Source organism: Lynx canadensis, chromosome E1 (assembly GCF_007474595.2).
Source record: "Lynx canadensis isolate LIC74 chromosome E1, mLynCan4.pri.v2, whole genome shotgun sequence".
Taxonomy (NCBI): Eukaryota; Metazoa; Chordata; class Mammalia; order Carnivora; family Felidae; genus Lynx; species Lynx canadensis.
In genome coordinates this window covers 53,003,837-53,019,244 of record NC_044316.2, presented here as the reverse complement: position 1 = coordinate 53,019,244, position 15,408 = coordinate 53,003,837, and the positions used below count along the sequence as shown (strand labels likewise).

General features: G+C 58.3%; 1 protein-coding gene across 1 annotated transcript in view; it reads left to right on the top strand.

Annotated features, from left to right (window-relative positions):
* SDK2 (sidekick cell adhesion molecule 2) overlaps positions 1-15,408 on the top strand; it is a 264,141-nt gene that overhangs the window by 207,531 nt on the left and 41,202 nt on the right. The window contains exons 19-32 of the mRNA XM_030296416.1: positions 1,370-1,565; positions 1,770-1,868; positions 2,278-2,469; positions 4,003-4,124; positions 4,758-4,867; positions 4,991-5,141; positions 7,675-7,912; positions 8,637-8,752; positions 9,420-9,609; positions 10,855-10,953; positions 12,360-12,554; positions 13,569-13,770; positions 14,663-14,766; positions 15,228-15,298. Coding sequence (XP_030152276.1) covers positions 1,370-1,565; positions 1,770-1,868; positions 2,278-2,469; positions 4,003-4,124; positions 4,758-4,867; positions 4,991-5,141; positions 7,675-7,912; positions 8,637-8,752; positions 9,420-9,609; positions 10,855-10,953; positions 12,360-12,554; positions 13,569-13,770; positions 14,663-14,766; positions 15,228-15,298 — 2,085 coding nt within the window. The remainder of the gene's footprint in view (positions 1-1,369; positions 1,566-1,769; positions 1,869-2,277; positions 2,470-4,002; positions 4,125-4,757; positions 4,868-4,990; positions 5,142-7,674; positions 7,913-8,636; positions 8,753-9,419; positions 9,610-10,854; positions 10,954-12,359; positions 12,555-13,568; positions 13,771-14,662; positions 14,767-15,227; positions 15,299-15,408) is intronic.

Below are 15,408 nucleotides of genomic sequence, written 5' to 3'. Positions count from 1 at the left end.
TTAAGGCACCTATAAAGAGATTCTTTGTCCTTTCTTCCGGAAATAACGGTCGTGACTATAATTGGCCTGAACCCAATAAAATAATATTTACCCAGATTTTGCACTTGCTGTGGAACACACCACACAATTAATTCTAATGGCGTAATTAATTCAAATTTACATTAATTAAATTAAATTAAAACATTAAACTTGTTTCTTAATCTACTCCAAAGAAGTTCGGCAATTTAATTGCCATGAAGCAAGATAACCGCAATAAGGAGGATATTTAACATACTTATTAAATGCCACTTAGTATTTCTGATTAGTATTTTTAGGGTCTAATTAGTGTCTAATTAACTTGCTATAGGCTATCTTTTCACAATACCAATTAAATTTCAAAACATCCTTTATAAACACGCGGCCACAGAAAGAATATGAAGCATTGTCATAGGGGCGAGTTAATCAGGAGACATCAGCGTGGTATTGTTTTATATCTATAAATACCGATGCTTATTAAAACTCATCAAGTATTGCTTTTCACCATTAATTGCTAGTTAATCAACTTCAAATACACGAGGAACTCTCTGAGACCAGCTGTCATTGCTGGAGACAGATGAAGGGCCCAGAAACCAGGCGTGTGAGGGGACAGTTCAAGAGGCAAGAAGAGAAGGAAAGGGAGGCAGGAGGCACGTCCATTCCAGGCGGGGTGTGCAGAGGGAGGGCAGACAGGAAGCCAGGCTGAACCTCCAGAAGGGGTTTTCTCGCTGAAGCTCCACCTCCAGGTCGTGGAGTCCCTCCAGTCCCTCCGACTGAAATCCCAACTTGGAACTAGAGGAAAGGGGTAGCTGAGGAGGCAGCTCTGGGTGGCGGGGGGACCCCAAGGGAGACCCTGCCCAGCCCAGAGGGAGAAAGCCATAGGAGCCTCGGTATTGGAATCAGAGCCCTTGAGCTCCCCACTGGCTGTGTGCTATAGTGGGAGTCACTGAGCCTCTCTGAGCTCATCCGTAACACACAGGGCGGGCTCCGCGCTCAGAGGGACCCCCCTTCACCTTGCATTTCTTAAAACTTGTTCAACGAGGGGACCCTCCCTTTTCACTTTGCACTGAACCTGCAAGTTCTGTAGCTGATCTGGTAAAGACCTCCCTCGTGAGAGACCGCTCGTGGAAAGCAAGTTCGCTCGGTGAACGAACAGTGCCCCAAAGCAAACTCCCAGAGGGACAGATGCTCGTGGCCTGTGAGTGGCTGCATGGCCACCCCTTCCCTGGGAGGAGGGACCCTAGGGAGCTGGGCTCCTAGACTCTCTCTGTCCATTGGCCCAGACTGTGGGAGAGTGCTCGGCCTCTTCTGGAACGTTCTTGCTGCCCTGCCTGAATTGCCGGCCTCTCCCCAGCTGATTGCCTGGGAGCCTGAGCAGGAAGAAGAGGTTACCATGGTGACTGCCCGGCCCAACTTTCAAGACAGCATCCACGTGGGCTTCGTGTCTGGCCTGAAGAAGTTCACCGAGTACTTCACCTCTGTGCTGTGTTTCACCACTCCCGGAGATGGGCCTCGGAGCACCCCCCAGCTGGTGCGCACCCATGAGGACGGTAGGCACCGCCCAACCCCTGCGGTCCCTGCCCCCTACCACTCCCCTACCCAAGAGCCAGGCTGAGCGCTCCAGGCACAGGGGGATCCCGCCCTTGTTTCCCATCCTGGGGTGCCCCTGGAGCACCACTGGCCGTCTTGAAGACAGTGGCCTCTCTCTGGATCTGATTGGCATTGGGTGGGGTGGGGGTCCTTTTGGGGTACAGTGCCTGGACCTGTGGGACACCTGAGCTTCAGTGAAATCCTAGACACCTCGCTGAAGGTCAGCTGGCAAGAGCCAGGAGAGAAGAATGGCATCCTCACAGGTAGGCATCTCGGTGTTACTGAACCAGGGGGTGAGACAGGGCCATCTAATCCATCCCTCCGCCTTCGACCAGTGCTCATCCAAAACCTCCCAGCAGACCACTCTTTCTTAGAAAGTATTCAGAGGAGGCTCTCAGCCCATCAGCGCCCAGGTCAACCCAGCTCACCTGCCACAGGCCTCAAGCGGCCGCCATGATAACTCACCCCCTCCCACAGTCCCCACCCAATAGAGGCATTCCACAGAGGTTACACCTGGGGTCCCAAGCACGATGTCCCCAGCTCCCTCGGCCCCATTGCTATCAACGCATGTCTAACTGCCAGACTAGTGAAGAAGGGAGAAGCAGAGGAAGAGGGCCAAAGCCAGCTTTGGGTCACAGCCAAGCTCATGCCACCACTCGGGGCTCTCCCCAGGGTACCGGATCTCCTGGGAGGAGTATAACCGAACCAACACCCGAGTGACCCACTATCTACCCAACGTGACCCTGGAGTACCGCGTCACGGGCCTCACTGCGCTCACCACCTACACCATCGAGGTGGCCGCCATGACCGCCAAGGGCCAGGGCCAAGTGTCTGCATCAACCATCTCTTCCGGGGTGCCTCCAGGTGGGTGCCCCCTCTCAGGGGCTCCTGGCCTCTTGGGGTTCTCCTAACCAAGAGGCTTCCCTTTTTCTCAGGAAAACTGGCTTTCTTCCCACAGAGCTCTCCCTGCCTTGGGTCCACGGCCCCTTGGCTTTCCCCCCAGAGCGGGCTTACTTCTCATGGCTCCAGGTCTCTGGATGGAGGCTCTGTGGGCTCACTGCTTCCTTCCACAGCTCTCAGGAAGGATAGTCCCCCAGAGGACCCCATCCCTGTCTCATCCGCCCCCCCCCACACCAGGGGGGCAGTGTGGAATCAAGCCATGGTATCTCTGATTCAGGGGAAGAAGTCTCACTGTCCCCCAGAAAGTCCAGATGGGATTCCAACCAGTGGAAGTGTTGGTTGGGAAAGGGGTAGAATCAGGTGGGAATAATTTTTAAGTTTTTTTTTTAATTTATTTATTTTTGAGAGCGAGAGGGAGGGGCAGAGAGAGAGGGAGACACAGAATCGGAAGCAGGCTCCAGGTTCCAAGCTGTCAGCACAGAGCCCGACATGGGGTCGAACTCACAAACCATGAGATCATGACCTGAGCCGAAGTCGGCCGCTGAACCGACTGAGCCCCCCAGGCACCCCTAGGTGGGAATAATCTTAAACAGTTTGTAAAGAACAAGCTGAGATCTGCTCTCAGCCCTGCCCCTGCCAAGCTGTCTGCGACCTTGGGCAAGTCAAGTGGCCCCTCTGTGCCTCAGTTTCCCCATCTGTATCTATGGGAGATGGACTGGAGAACCGCATGGTCCTGGCTGGATCTGTAAGTTATGCTTATGACACCGGTCAGAGTCCCTCAACCTGCCCCAAGAAATGGTTGGGGTAAACGAGCTGACTCGGTCAACCCCAACTGACAATAACCATAATCCTGACAAATAGTTATGCCTAGAGCTAAGTGCTGTATATACATCAATTCATTCAGTCCTCACAACGCCCCTGAGGCGGATGATATTATCATCATCATCGCCTTTTGACTGAGGAGGATACTGTGGCACAGAAAGGTTAGGTGACTTCCCCAAAGACACCCAGCGTGGAAGCAGTGAAGTTGGATTCCGGAATCCGTACTCTTTCTGTTCGTCCTGAATCCCAAGGCTTCTGGTCAGAAAATAGGGGCTGCCTCCTGTGCCCACCCCTCCTTCTTGTCTTCTTCAGCCTCAGTTGGGTTTGGGAGGGCTGAAATGGGTTGTGTGTGGACGGAGAGGAGGATTCTTTCTGGAAGCCTTCGCATGCCCAGCTCCTGTTTCCTAGCCCGGTCAGCCTCCCCGTGGCCCCGTGGCCCTGAGAGACCCTCCCAGCCCCCAACGCTGTGTCAGGCCCCTGGTCTGGACCCAGAGCCTGCAATGCAGGAAGAAGGCTGTTGGAGAGCTTCAGCCTCAGCCCTGCTCTTCCTAGGAGGTTTCTAGAGAAAGGGTGGCACACGGCCCCTCCCCTGCCCTCCCACCCCCGCCCCTTCCCCCCGTTCCGTGTGGAAGGACCTTCTCCTCACCTGATCTCCTTGCCTTCCCTGTTTTCCAGAACTCCCAGGGGCCCCCACCAACCTGGGCATTTCCAACATCGGCCCCCGCTCCGTGACCTTGCAGTTCAGGCCAGGCTATGATGGCAAAACCTCCATCTCCCGCTGGCTGGTAGAGGCCCAGGTAAAACCTGCCGTGGGGGAAGCTGCAGCCCGGGCAGCCGGCTCCCTGGCCTTGGGCCCGCCCGTGCTCTTGAGTGCCACTCATACGCGTATTTACATCCGGGTGCATCTCCATATGCCACTGTCAGACGGCCCAACACACCAGAAGGGCCCACAGTCCCCCGTACCACCCCCATTTCCCCTGACCGCCATACACACACGTAACCGTAAGTGGCTGAGTCTCCGCTCTGGCTGCCCCCGGGCCGCAACTATAAGCTCCAGCACCTGCGCTGCACCCCCAGAAAATTCTGATTCTCAGTTAGCTGGGGTTTTAGGGTGCACAGCAGAATCACCTGGCGAGCTTGTTAAACACACAGATTCCTGGGTAACGGCCCAAGGGATTCTGATGGGCTGGGTCCAGGGCCAGGCTGTTGGCGTGGGGGGTTTCTAGTAAGCATTTCACCGTATTCTGATGCAAGACGGCTTGGGGGGGGGGGTCACACCTGAAGTCATGTTTAAGGGCCTGGAAAGATGGTGACCCTGCTTGGCGCCCCTCCAGACCTTCTGCAGGCAGGGCTTGACCTCTTAGAAAGCGGGGCACCGAACATCCCAGCCCCACAGGCTGGGCAGGTCTAAGAGTGTCTTCCTTTTCCAGGTAGGCGTGGTTGGGGAGGGAGAGGAGTGGCTGCTGGTTCACCAGCTCACCAACGAGCCCGACGCCCGCTCCATGGAGGTGCCTGAGCTCAACCCCTTCACCTACTACAGGTACCAGGGCAGGACGCGGCGCTGGGGGAGGGGAGCAGGGGCGGAAACTGCCCAGACCGGGACGGGCTTTGGCCCTGAGGTCCTGCTCTCATCATCTGGCTCACTCCCCACCCCCCACCGCAGCTTCCGAATGCGCCAGGTGAACATCGTGGGCACTAGCCCACCCAGCCAGCCTTCTAGAAAGATCCAGACCCTCCAGGCACCCCCTGACGTGGCGCCTGCCAACGTGACCCTGCGCACGGCCAGTGAGACCAGCCTGTGGCTCCGCTGGATGGTGAGGCTCCCCCAAGGGCAGTGGGGATGAGATGACTCCTTGGTCCTTGTCATCCTGCAAAAGTCATTGCCCCTAGGTCACATCAAAGGTGGGGCGGGGGTTGTCCACCAGAATACCCAGAGCCCCCTTCTCTTTTCTTTGCACCTAGTATCTGGTAAGGTGCCCAATCATCAGTCTTAGCCAAATGAACAAATCCCCTATGTGAGAAGGAGCTAGAAAACACTGCGTCACCAGGTGACAAGCATTTTACCTGTTTCCTTCCATTTAATCCTCCCGGTAATCCTGTGAAAGACACATTACTATTGACATTCACAGCTAAGAAAACCGAGGCTCAGAGAGGTTAGGAACTCGCCGGGGCCACACAGCTCCCAAGTGGTGGGTCTGAGGATCAAATGTAAGTTGTCCCGTCTGCACTGAGTTCGAGAGTGAAGGGTTGCTTCTGAGGTCGAGGGGCAGGTGAGGGAGACCATCCCCACAGGTCAGGGTTACCTGTGAAGGGTCATTACCCCAGGTGACCCTACGCAAGGTAATAATCCGAACATGCTGAGGGCTTTCTCTCCTGCCGGGCACTGTTCTGAGTGCTTTACTCAAAGTCAAACCCAGAACCCTCTCCACGGGCTTGTGACAGCAGAGTGATCCTGGCCCCTACTTTACAGATGAGGAAACTGAGGCAGAGAGAAGTCAAATAACTGACCCAAGTACCCTCCCACACACACGTCCTCCCACATCCTGTAGTTAAGAGCAGGGCTCAGATTCCCAACCCGGGGAGCCTGGCCCCCAGAATCCACAGCCCTCACCACTGAACACACGGCCGTCCCATCTTCCGGAGATCGGGAGAGGACATTTCTCCCCGATGCCTTTCCTCCGGGACAGCGTTTTTCCGACCGCTGCCCCCACGGAGCAGCAAACCAGGAGGTTCTAGGACCATACAAGAATTCTGAGACCAGCAAACGTGGGGAACAGCACCCACACGGCCCGGCTCCTCTCCTTAGGGAGCACTGGGAAGAACCTGCCTGACCCCACATCACCAGCCAGCCTGGCCACATAACTCTGTCTTATTTCCACGTGAGATCTCTTACCACTTGCGCAAAACACAGCTTTGCAAACCCCCATGCTGTGGGATTTACTAGAAAGCCGTTACTCCCTTTCGCTTAGGTGGATGCCGGATAAAAGGAACTCATGGCACCATCAGTCCTGGACCAACATTAGTTATTAATTATGATTCACCTCCCAGGGAGCCGGCGCGGAACAGAGCGATCTTTCCATCCAGTTCAGTGGCCCCGCGTGCCACGGGCAGGCCCCCCCCCCCAAGCACGTGCAGCCCCTATTACTGTTTGCCCACCCCCTCCCTTCCTGGGCCCCCCTCCGGCCTGGCTCCCTGCCTCCCTCCTGCAGCTCTTCTTAAGGTTTCCAAACACTAAAAGACTATAGAGTCTGATGCCCAGGGGGTCTGGAGGAGGAATGAAAAGGCAATTGCTGTACCGTGCGGGGCCCCAGGCACCTCCAGACCCTCTTAATGGTGCACGGCCCGTTACCTTTCCCTGGCAGGTAAGGAAGCGTGAGCTCTAGGCCCATCGATTGCTGTCTTAATGGTCTCTGGTCGGCTTCCCTAAGTGTCTGTAGGGGCAGGGCCTGGCAAGAGGCAGTGAGAATGTAGGGAGTGAGGCAGAGGCCGAGGAACGGGAGGAAGTGGGTCAGAATGTGGGCAGCCTGTGGACCGTGGGCTCTTCGGAGCCCCTGGGGAAGCAGAATGGCAGGGAGGTGACGGCCTGAGGGCACCCGGGCCCCAGCTCTGCCACCTCCAGAGAGACTCTGAAGGCCGAGTCCGCAGACCACAGTGCACCCCCGCCAACCTGCACGCACCTCCCCGGCTTCTCAACACCGCCCAAGTTCCTCCAAATGACCTTGAGCCAGCAGCCACAGCCCCAGAGCCTAGGAAAGGAATCCGTCTTTTCTCTTGGCTGAAACTGAAACCAGAAGGAGGAGGCTGAAAATGTAGCAGGAGAAACTGAAGCTTGCCGATGGAAGGACTTGACAGAAACTGGTGTCCCATCCACACTCGAGATGCTGTCCCCCCACGCTGGCTTCTCCAAGGGCGGGCATGAGCTGAGACCGGGCATGTTATAGGCAATTAAAGAAGTGCATGTTGGCAGCCTAAGCGAGGGAGTTAAGTGATAAAGACAGCCAAGGCCAGAGGTGCTGTGCTCATCAGCGTGTTGGACAGGCAGCCTGTGTGGGTCTGCTCTCCATCCGACTCCCTTGGCGGGGTAGCAAGTTTCCCATGCGCGCAAGAATGGCTGCTGCTGCATCCTTAGAGCTTGGAGCAGAGAGACGGGGAGATGGGGGGAGCCGCCAGAAACACAGACTCACGCAATCCAAGCCGCACCCAGCGAGAGCGCCTCCCACGGGCACCGACAGGTTGGACGGTGGGCACATTAATCCCGTAGGGCTCCCCGGAAGAGGGTGACAAGCCAGAGAGTGCCATCCCGAGTGGACCTGGCCTCAGCAGCTCTGCCGCCCTGCCTTCCCGCAGCCTCTCCCAGAGATGGAATACAACGGGAACCCCGAGTCGGTAGGCTACAAGATCAAGTACAGCCGGGCAGACGGCCACGGCAAGACGCTGAGCCACGTGGTCCAGGACCGCGTGGAGCGCGAGTACACCATCGAAGACCTGGAGGAGTGGACAGAGTACCGCGTGCAGGTCCAGGCCTTCAACGCCATCGGGAGCGGGCCCTGGAGCCAGACGGTGATGGGCAGGACCCGGGAGTCAGGTACCAGCCACACCCCTGTTCCCAGCAGCCTGCAGCGGAGATACCCCCACCTTTGTCTCTCTGCCCTCCGGGCCTTCCAAGGGCGCAAAGGCTGAGCTGTTGTTCAGAATAGGCCCAGGCTCACTTTCCTGTTTGTGCTCCGTGTCCTGGCAGAACACTGTCTGTTGTTGCCGTGTCCCCCAGCATCTTCTCACTGCCCCCGAAATCAGGGGGATCCCCACCTCTGTGGGTGAGCCAGGCAGTCTGCACCTGCAACGTGCCCATCTCTCCGCCCTCATCTTCAACCCTGACACCCGGTAGTGCCTGCAAGAACCTGAGATGGGGAGGTCGGATTAGCTCACAGAACATTCCAGAAACAGACAAGGGGTCACCCACAGATTATGAACCCCCAGCCTTCAGGCAGCCCTCATTCATCCACATGTGGTTCGCCCCTTGGGGCGGGGGGGGGGGCGATTGTTGACACCTTTTAAAGGACATCCCTCCCCATCCGGTCCCTCCTCACGCTTCACTGCTGCACAGGCTGGAAGTGGGGTCTCATCCTCACGCTGGCCTGAGCTAACGTTGGGGAGACTAATGGGAAACCAGAAGCAACATCCGTGATGTTCCAGAACCAACAGGGATCACTGCAGGATAATTGGCTACTCGGGCGCTGCCTGCCACACTTCCTTCCCGTGTAGGGCCGACTGTGTCGTGAGCTCCTGTCTGGTCCCTTTCTCTCCCTCAGTCCCATCCTCTGGTCCCACCAATGTGTCTGCACTGGCCACCACCTCCAGCAGCATGCTGGTGCGCTGGAATGAGATCCCCGAGGCCGACCGCAACGGGCTCGTGCTAGGTTACAAGGTGAGTCCTGGATCCCAGGACGCCCCGTCCAGGGTGCCCTGTCCTCATGACCCCTGGGCCCAGGTCTCCGCCTTCTGCAGTGGATACACGGGGGATCCCGGAGGCTGTGCTCCGGTCGGCATGGCAACCAAGGACTCCTCCCTCAGGACTGGGAGGCTTCCAGGGAGGCCCAGGTCCTTGGGGAAGCTCCCTCCCTCCCTCCCTCCCCCAGAGTCCCCGAGAGGCCACGCTGGCTGCCCCAGGCGCACTCAGCCCCTTGGGCCCAGTTCCCATTATCGTCTATAACTGCTCCCAAAGCTGCAGACTTCAGTTCAGCCCTGGCCCACAAGTTGGGAGACGTGGCTTGACGTTCCCACTCTGCCACTGCTGGCTATGTGACCCGGAGCCCAGTCACGCCCCTCTCTGGGCCTGTTTTCCAACCTGAATGTTCTCTAAAGACTCTAAGACTCTTCCACCTCCATGGCCGAGTGCATCTCTGTGTCCTCCGCTCTCCCAGAACCCAAGCCTCACCGTATCCCGTGACCCTCCCGGGCCGAGCCATTCCAAGGAACCCAAGGCCCCCAGCCCTACTCCCACCTGCCTCGCTCCTGGGGATGAGGCCTGGGGAAGGTGCTGGTGGGCAGGACCCAGGCGCAAGGCCCTCAGCCCCTGCCCTGTGCTCTGGCAGGTGATGTATAAGGAGAAGGACTCGGACTCCCAGCCCCGCTTCTGGCTGGTGGAAGGGAACTCGTCTCGCAGCGCCCAGCTCACAGGGCTGGGCAAATACGTGCTGTACGAGGTCCAGGTGCTGGCCTTCACACGCATCGGGGACGGCAGCCCCAGCCACCCTCCCATCCTGGAGCGGACGCTGGATGACGGTGAGTCTCGATCCCTGCAAGCCCGGAGAGGCTGGGGGCTCCCCTTCCTCCTGCCTGCCCAGCCCCGCCCCTCGGGGAGTCACACGTGGCCCCAAAGGGAACCATGGCTTCTCCTGTGGGAGGCGGGTCACTGAGGGCCACCAACCTCACCGCGAGGGGGTGCTAATTCCAGACCGTGCATCCCTGAGGAAGGAGTGATGCGAGGACAGTTTGGATCTGATTCAGTCTCTTGAGCAGAATAGAGACTTTGCCCCCGTTTTGATTAGTGTTTGACCTGGGGCGGGTTCACTTTGAGTACAGATCTGTGCAAGGGATAGGCTTGATTTCCTGGGCACAAGCCTCCTGGTCCTGTTTGCAAAAGACCGATGCCACCGCGGCCCCAGGCATTGGTCCCTGCGATAGAACTTTCCGTCAAAGGCTGACCTACGGGTCCTTCACTCCCTCCCCTCTGCCCCACACAGACTCTCACCACCCACCGCAAATATTGCTGGGGTCCAGACAAGAGTCCAAAAGGAAGCCCCAACACCATATGTCCACACAGTCCAAAGTTATAAATCAACCTAATGATCTGTTAAATTCAGTGTGTCTTATCCTCCTGGCTTGACCTGGAAGGCCAAGTTCAAGTTTAGAAATCTGAGACTTTCTGGAATTCTCTGTGGGAATGAGGCAGCGCGAGAAGAGTTGCCTGTCCGTGACCATCTTCCCCCTGCCCTGCCCCCTTCCCGTTCTCTCCCCTGCCGCGTGGCATTCAGTCTCCATCCACGAGCCCCACACAGCTGCCCCCTGGCCACCTCTCAGTCCAGAGGTGCAAGTCTGGAGGGCGGACCTGGGGAACAGGCCTGTGTGGACCCTGGAAAAGGAGGGCTCAGGCTCAGGGTGGGCCCCACGGCCGCCTCCCCGTGGGTGGACGGAAGTCAGAGTGGCATCTTCTGAAGCACAGACCCAGGACCAGGCCCCCTGACCCTGTTTTGAGGGCAATCCTGTGTGTCCATATATGTGCACATGTACCCGGACACAGCTAAAAAGGAAGCCGGAGCCTGGCCCCTTCCAGTTCTGCCAAATAAGGCCTGTTTTCAGGGTAGAAACCTCACCGATAGCATCTTTGTGTCCCTTCACGGAACTCCGAGCCACATACTCCACAAAAGCTCATTGGGCTGAGGGTCCCCTTCCCCCGCGGCCCCGCCCACCTGTTCCACTGGAACTGGACGGCTACACCGTCACCTGCTTCTCCTTTGTGCCCTGCAGTCCCTGGACCGCCCATGGGCATCCTGTTCCCAGAGGTGAGGACCACATCCGTGCGGCTGATCTGGCAGCCCCCCGCTGCCCCCAATGGCATCATTCTTGGTAAGCCCATACCCTCTCCCGTGCCCCGGCTACAGGTCGAAGGAGGAGGCAGAAGGTGTAAAGGAGGCCAAAGGAAGAGTGGCGCAGGAAGTGTCCACGTCTCCTCAAGAAGGATTTTATTTCTCCCATTAGAAATATTTTGGGGCGCCTGGGTGGCTCAGTCGGTTAAGCATCCAACTTTGGCTCCGGTCATGATCTCACAGTCCGTGAGTTCGAGCCCCACGTTGGGCTCTGTGCTGACAGCTCAGAGCCTGGAGCCTGCTTCAGATTCTGTGTCTCCCCCTCTCTCTCTCTGCTCCCCCCCATTCGTACTCCATCTCTCTCTGTCTCTCAAAAATAAATAAACGTTAAGGGGTGCCTGGGTGGCTCAGTCGGTTAAGCGTCTGACTAACCCTAAGTTCAGGTCATGATCTCACGGTTCGTGGGTTTGAGCCCCACGTCGGGCTCTGTGCTGACAGCTCAGACCTGGAGCGTGCTTCAGATTCTATGTTTCCCTCTCTCTCTGCCCGTCTCCTGTTCACACTCTGTCTCTCTGTCTCTGTCTCTCTCTCTTTCAAACATAGATAAAAACATTTAAAAATTTTTAATAAATAAACATTAAAAATTTTTGAAAAAAAAAGAAATATCATTTGGCGGGCATGGTCAAGGTTCAGGTTCCTTAAATACCATTCATTAGCTTTATGCCCCCAAACGCCCCCAAATACTCCACGACGCCAGCCATCTGGTAAACCTCAGCTGCTATTTGTAAGTGTGGCCAGGTGAGGGAGCACTGGCCAGCTCAGCACAGCCATTTCCGACCTAAGGCCCAGAGGAGGGAGACTACAGATCTGTAGCACCATTTCGCAGTCAAGATTCCTCCCCTAACACACACGCGCGCAGCCCCTCGGCGGGGGAAGACTCACAGGGTTGAAGTCAGCAGCTGCGTGAACTCCAGCAAGCCGGATCCCTCCACAGCCTCAGCCCCTGCACCTGTAGAATGATGGATTGCACGACACGGGCCGCTTCCGGGGCTCTCAGGCCTGGCGTCCCGCGGTGCCTGTCCCAGAGGAATGCTGCGTCTCAGAAGGCAGCGTGGAGACCAGGAAGGGCACGTGCCCGGAAAGCCATGAGCCTGAACTCCCCTCAGTCACTTCCTAGCAGGTGGTCTGGCCCTCTCCAAGCATCAGTTTCCTCACCTGAAGCTGTTATGGGGGTCAGACTCTCCGTATAGAGTGTCCCCCACAGTCACACTCCCCAAGTGGGAGCTGAGGATACAAGAGTGACCGAGAGGGCTTCACGCAGACGAACCACAGCCAAGGTAGCCCAGGTGCAGACATCGTGGTGGCAAGGAAGGAACAACCGCGTCTCGGGGCACTGGGGACGGCTGCCCTGCTTCCCAACACATCCCATGTCCTTTCTTCCTGCAGCTTACCAGGTGACACACCGGCTCAATGCCACCACAGCCAACACGGCCACAGTGGAGGTGCTCGCGCCCAGCGCCCGCCAGTACACGGCCACCGGCCTCAAGCCAGAGTCCGTCTACCTGTTCCGCATCACTGCCCAGACCCGCAAGGGCTGGGGGGAGGCCGCCGAGGCCTTGGTGGTGACCACTGAGAAGAGAGGTGACTGCCCACTGGGGCTGGGGCGGCCTGGGGGCAGCCAAGGGGGAGTCCCAGCCAACCCAGGCGTTCCCATCCTGTCCTAGCGGGCGGCTGGGGATCAGCTAGTTAAGAGCCACATTGCCCTCACCTGGAGTGGAAAGTGGGCTCAAATCTCTGATGTCCGGGTCAGCGAGGGCTCTAGGGGACTTCTAGAAGCTGAGCTGGGAGTCCCCCTTCCAAGGCTCATGCTCTGCCTCAGCAGAGGGAGGGTTGGTGAGACCAGCTTCCTTCCCCTCTCCCCTCCCCGCAACAAAGATGGTGTCCAGTGGGGGGAGGAGGGGCTCATCGGCCTGCGGCCCTGAGCTGGTGCCTCGCCTGAGGTCGGGTTTCCCTGAAGCAGGCTGGGACCCAGATTCCTGTGAAAGTGGTTCATTAGACCGTGTCCCCAGGAAAAACCAGTAGGACAGTGGGTCTCAACAGGGGGCTGCCTTGCCCCCCTGGGAACGTTGGCAATGTCTGGAGACACTGTCACAACTAACAGGGAGCTGCGACTGGCATCTACAGTCCATGGGACGGCTCCAGGCCCCAGAACCATCGGCCTCAAATGCCAGAGTGCTGAGGCTGAGGACTGCTGCAGGAGGGCCTGGGCAGTGAGAAGAAAGCCGAGCTGGGGCAGGGCCGACAGCAGAGTCCCACCCAGGCAGCTCGGTCCCATCAACCGGGGCCAGCACAGGCCCCATCTCAGCTCTGGGCGGGCGGGGAGCACAGGAGCTGGGTGTTCGTACCTCCTCGCTTACCAGGCTGCCCTCAGGGGATGTGAATTCCCAGGCACCCAGGCCTCTCGCGGCCTGAGGACAGGTCATGGGCCAGGAGCCAGGGTGCCGGCCGTTGGGACCTGTGTGCATATGGAGAGGGGTAGAGCAGTGGCCATCAGGCCTGAGCCCAGAGCACCTCCTTCCCTTCCCTGGGAGAGCTCACCCCCCCCACCCCCTCCTGCTGACTCACCTGCTCCTACCCTCCTCCGCCGACTCCCAGACCGCCCACAGCCCCCCAGTAAGCCGGTGGTACAGCAGGAGGACGTGAAGGCCCGCAGCGTGCTGCTGTCCTGGGAGCCGGGAAGCGACGGGCTGTCCCCTGTGCGCTATTACACTGTTCAGACCCGCGAGCTGCCCAGTGGCAGGTGGGCGTTGCACTCAGCCTCCGTGAGCCACAACGCCTCTGCTTTCGTGGTGGACAGGTGAGGCCCGGGTCCTCCAGCTTCTCTGCTCCAGCCCTTCCCGCCCAGACAGCCCCGGGGTGGTTCCTGGGGGGGGGGGGGCAGGGGGGGAGGGGGTCCTGAGCACGCCTGGAGCCTGCCCACCCCCAGATGTCTCCCGCAGCCTGCACCTCCCAGGATCCCGCCTCCAGCTCCGTCCTAACCTCCCTCCCTGCTCTCTGGAGCCCTGTTAGGGCTGCCTCTCAATTATCTATTTCTGGAGCCTGGAAGCCCCCTTAGCCAGGCGCTTGCCAGCCTTCATTAGCGACTCCTACCCGCCAGACCGCATTTCCCTCTCCGTCTGTAATAGGGGAGTGGAGCTTGCTCCGAACTTCCGGCTTCAGTTTAATTCCCAGCGGGTCGTATTTTTTATATTCCGGTTGACGTGACCAAGAGTTTTGAGCAAGACTTTCCTCCTCACTCCCCGCCCCCAGTAAATCAAAAAGGAAGACGTTTGCCTGGAAGAGGAACGGGGCTTATTGAGATGAAGCGCTGATTAACTCTTGAGACCCCTGACCCTTCCTAAATTTACTAAATTCTAGAAAGAGATGGCATTTCTCACGGGAGGAGTTTGCTGGGAGGGAGAGTTAATCAGTGCTCTCATGGCGGCTTGACGCCTATGAGGTAGGCAATGTGAGGACAGAGCCCCCCAGGGACCTATGACTTAGAAGTGGGGCTGCCGGTAAGACCACACCCAGGCTGGGATCGGAAGCCCTGGGCCCTGCTCGTCTGCTGTAGCAGACCTTCTCTTGGAGCCTCGACGTTCCCGTCTGTGTAACGGATCAGCACCCTCTGGCCCCCTTTCCCCATGCAGGGATGGTGGGGTGAGGCATTAGGGGATACCTCTGTTCACTGAACCTGATTGCCCCCATAGACTCAAGCCCTTCACATCCTACAAGTTCCGAGTGAAGGCGACCAATGACATTGGGGACAGCGAGTTCAGCGAGGAGTCGGAGCCGCTGACCACTCTGCAGGCCGGTCAGTGCCCCCCACTCGGATCTCTTTCTCTTGGCACACTGGCCCTTCCTGGGCACTGGTGTTCCCTTCCGAGGGGAGGGGGCCTCCAAGATGGGAGGCCCTTTGTCTGGCTCCCTGGACAGAGTCCCAAGGAGGTTTGAGCCAGAGGGACCTTTGCCACGGGCTCAGGCACCCATGCCAACAGGCATCCTAACGTTTTCCTTCTCGGATGTCCCCAAGCTCATGGCCGACCCCGGAAACCCAGTGAAGGAGGGGGTTTGGGGGAGGCCTCAGTGACAGCCGTGTAAGGAGCCTGTGGCTCCAGGGACAAAGAGGAGGGGCCTCTGGGCTGTTGGGTCCGAACTGGGGTCAGGGCTCCAGCCCCTCTCCCTCCACACGCGCAGAAGAATCTGGTCCCTGTGGCCTCCCGGGGGACCTAAACCTCCAGCCCCCAGAGCTCTCTTGTCTGTCTCTCTCCCCAGCCCCCGATGAGGCTCCCACCATTGTCTCGGTGACACCCCACACCACCACCTCCGTGCTGATCCGATGGCAGGTATGGCCCAGCAGGCAGGGAGGGGCCAGAAGGGCAACGGTCCCCAGCAGGGCCGGGACACCATACACAGGTGCACAGATGTGCCGCTCATGCCACCTCTCCAGATAATC